Source organism: Eimeria mitis, genomic scaffold (genome assembly GCF_000499745.2).
Source record: "Eimeria mitis Houghton genomic scaffold, Emh_scaff202, whole genome shotgun sequence".
NCBI classification, from domain to species: Eukaryota; Apicomplexa; class Conoidasida; order Eucoccidiorida; family Eimeriidae; genus Eimeria; species Eimeria mitis.
Window position 1 is genome coordinate 15755 of NW_013570342.1, and position 236 is coordinate 15990.

At 70.8% G+C, this 236-nt stretch overlaps 1 protein-coding gene across 1 annotated transcript in view; it reads left to right on the plus strand.

Annotated features, from left to right (window-relative positions):
- Positions 1 to 68: 68 nt before the first annotated feature.
- Positions 69 to 236, plus strand: part of EMH_0003150 (uncharacterized protein) — a gene marked incomplete at both ends in the record, with an annotated part of 972 nt that continues 804 nt past the window's right edge. Inside the window, one exon of the mRNA XM_013496282.1 lies at positions 69 to 234. Within this exon, the coding sequence (XP_013351736.1) occupies positions 69 to 234 (166 nt within the window). The remainder of the gene's footprint in view (positions 235 to 236) is intronic.

Sequence of the window (236 nt, forward strand, 5' to 3'; positions counted from 1 at the left end):
AGCAGCAGCAGCAGCAGCAGGTTGGGGGCCCTCTAAAAGGGTGAAGGCAGAGATTGAGGGGGGCCCCCATGGGGGGGCCCCCACGAGCAGCAGCAGCAGGGGCCCCCCCCGCAGCGTTGCGGGTACTCCTTCCTCTCCTTTGCTTGCTGCTGCTGCTGCTGCTGCTGCAGCAGCAGCTGGGCGTCGGTCCCCTGGGGGGCCCCGCGAGGCCCCCAGCTGCCGCAGTACCCACCGCA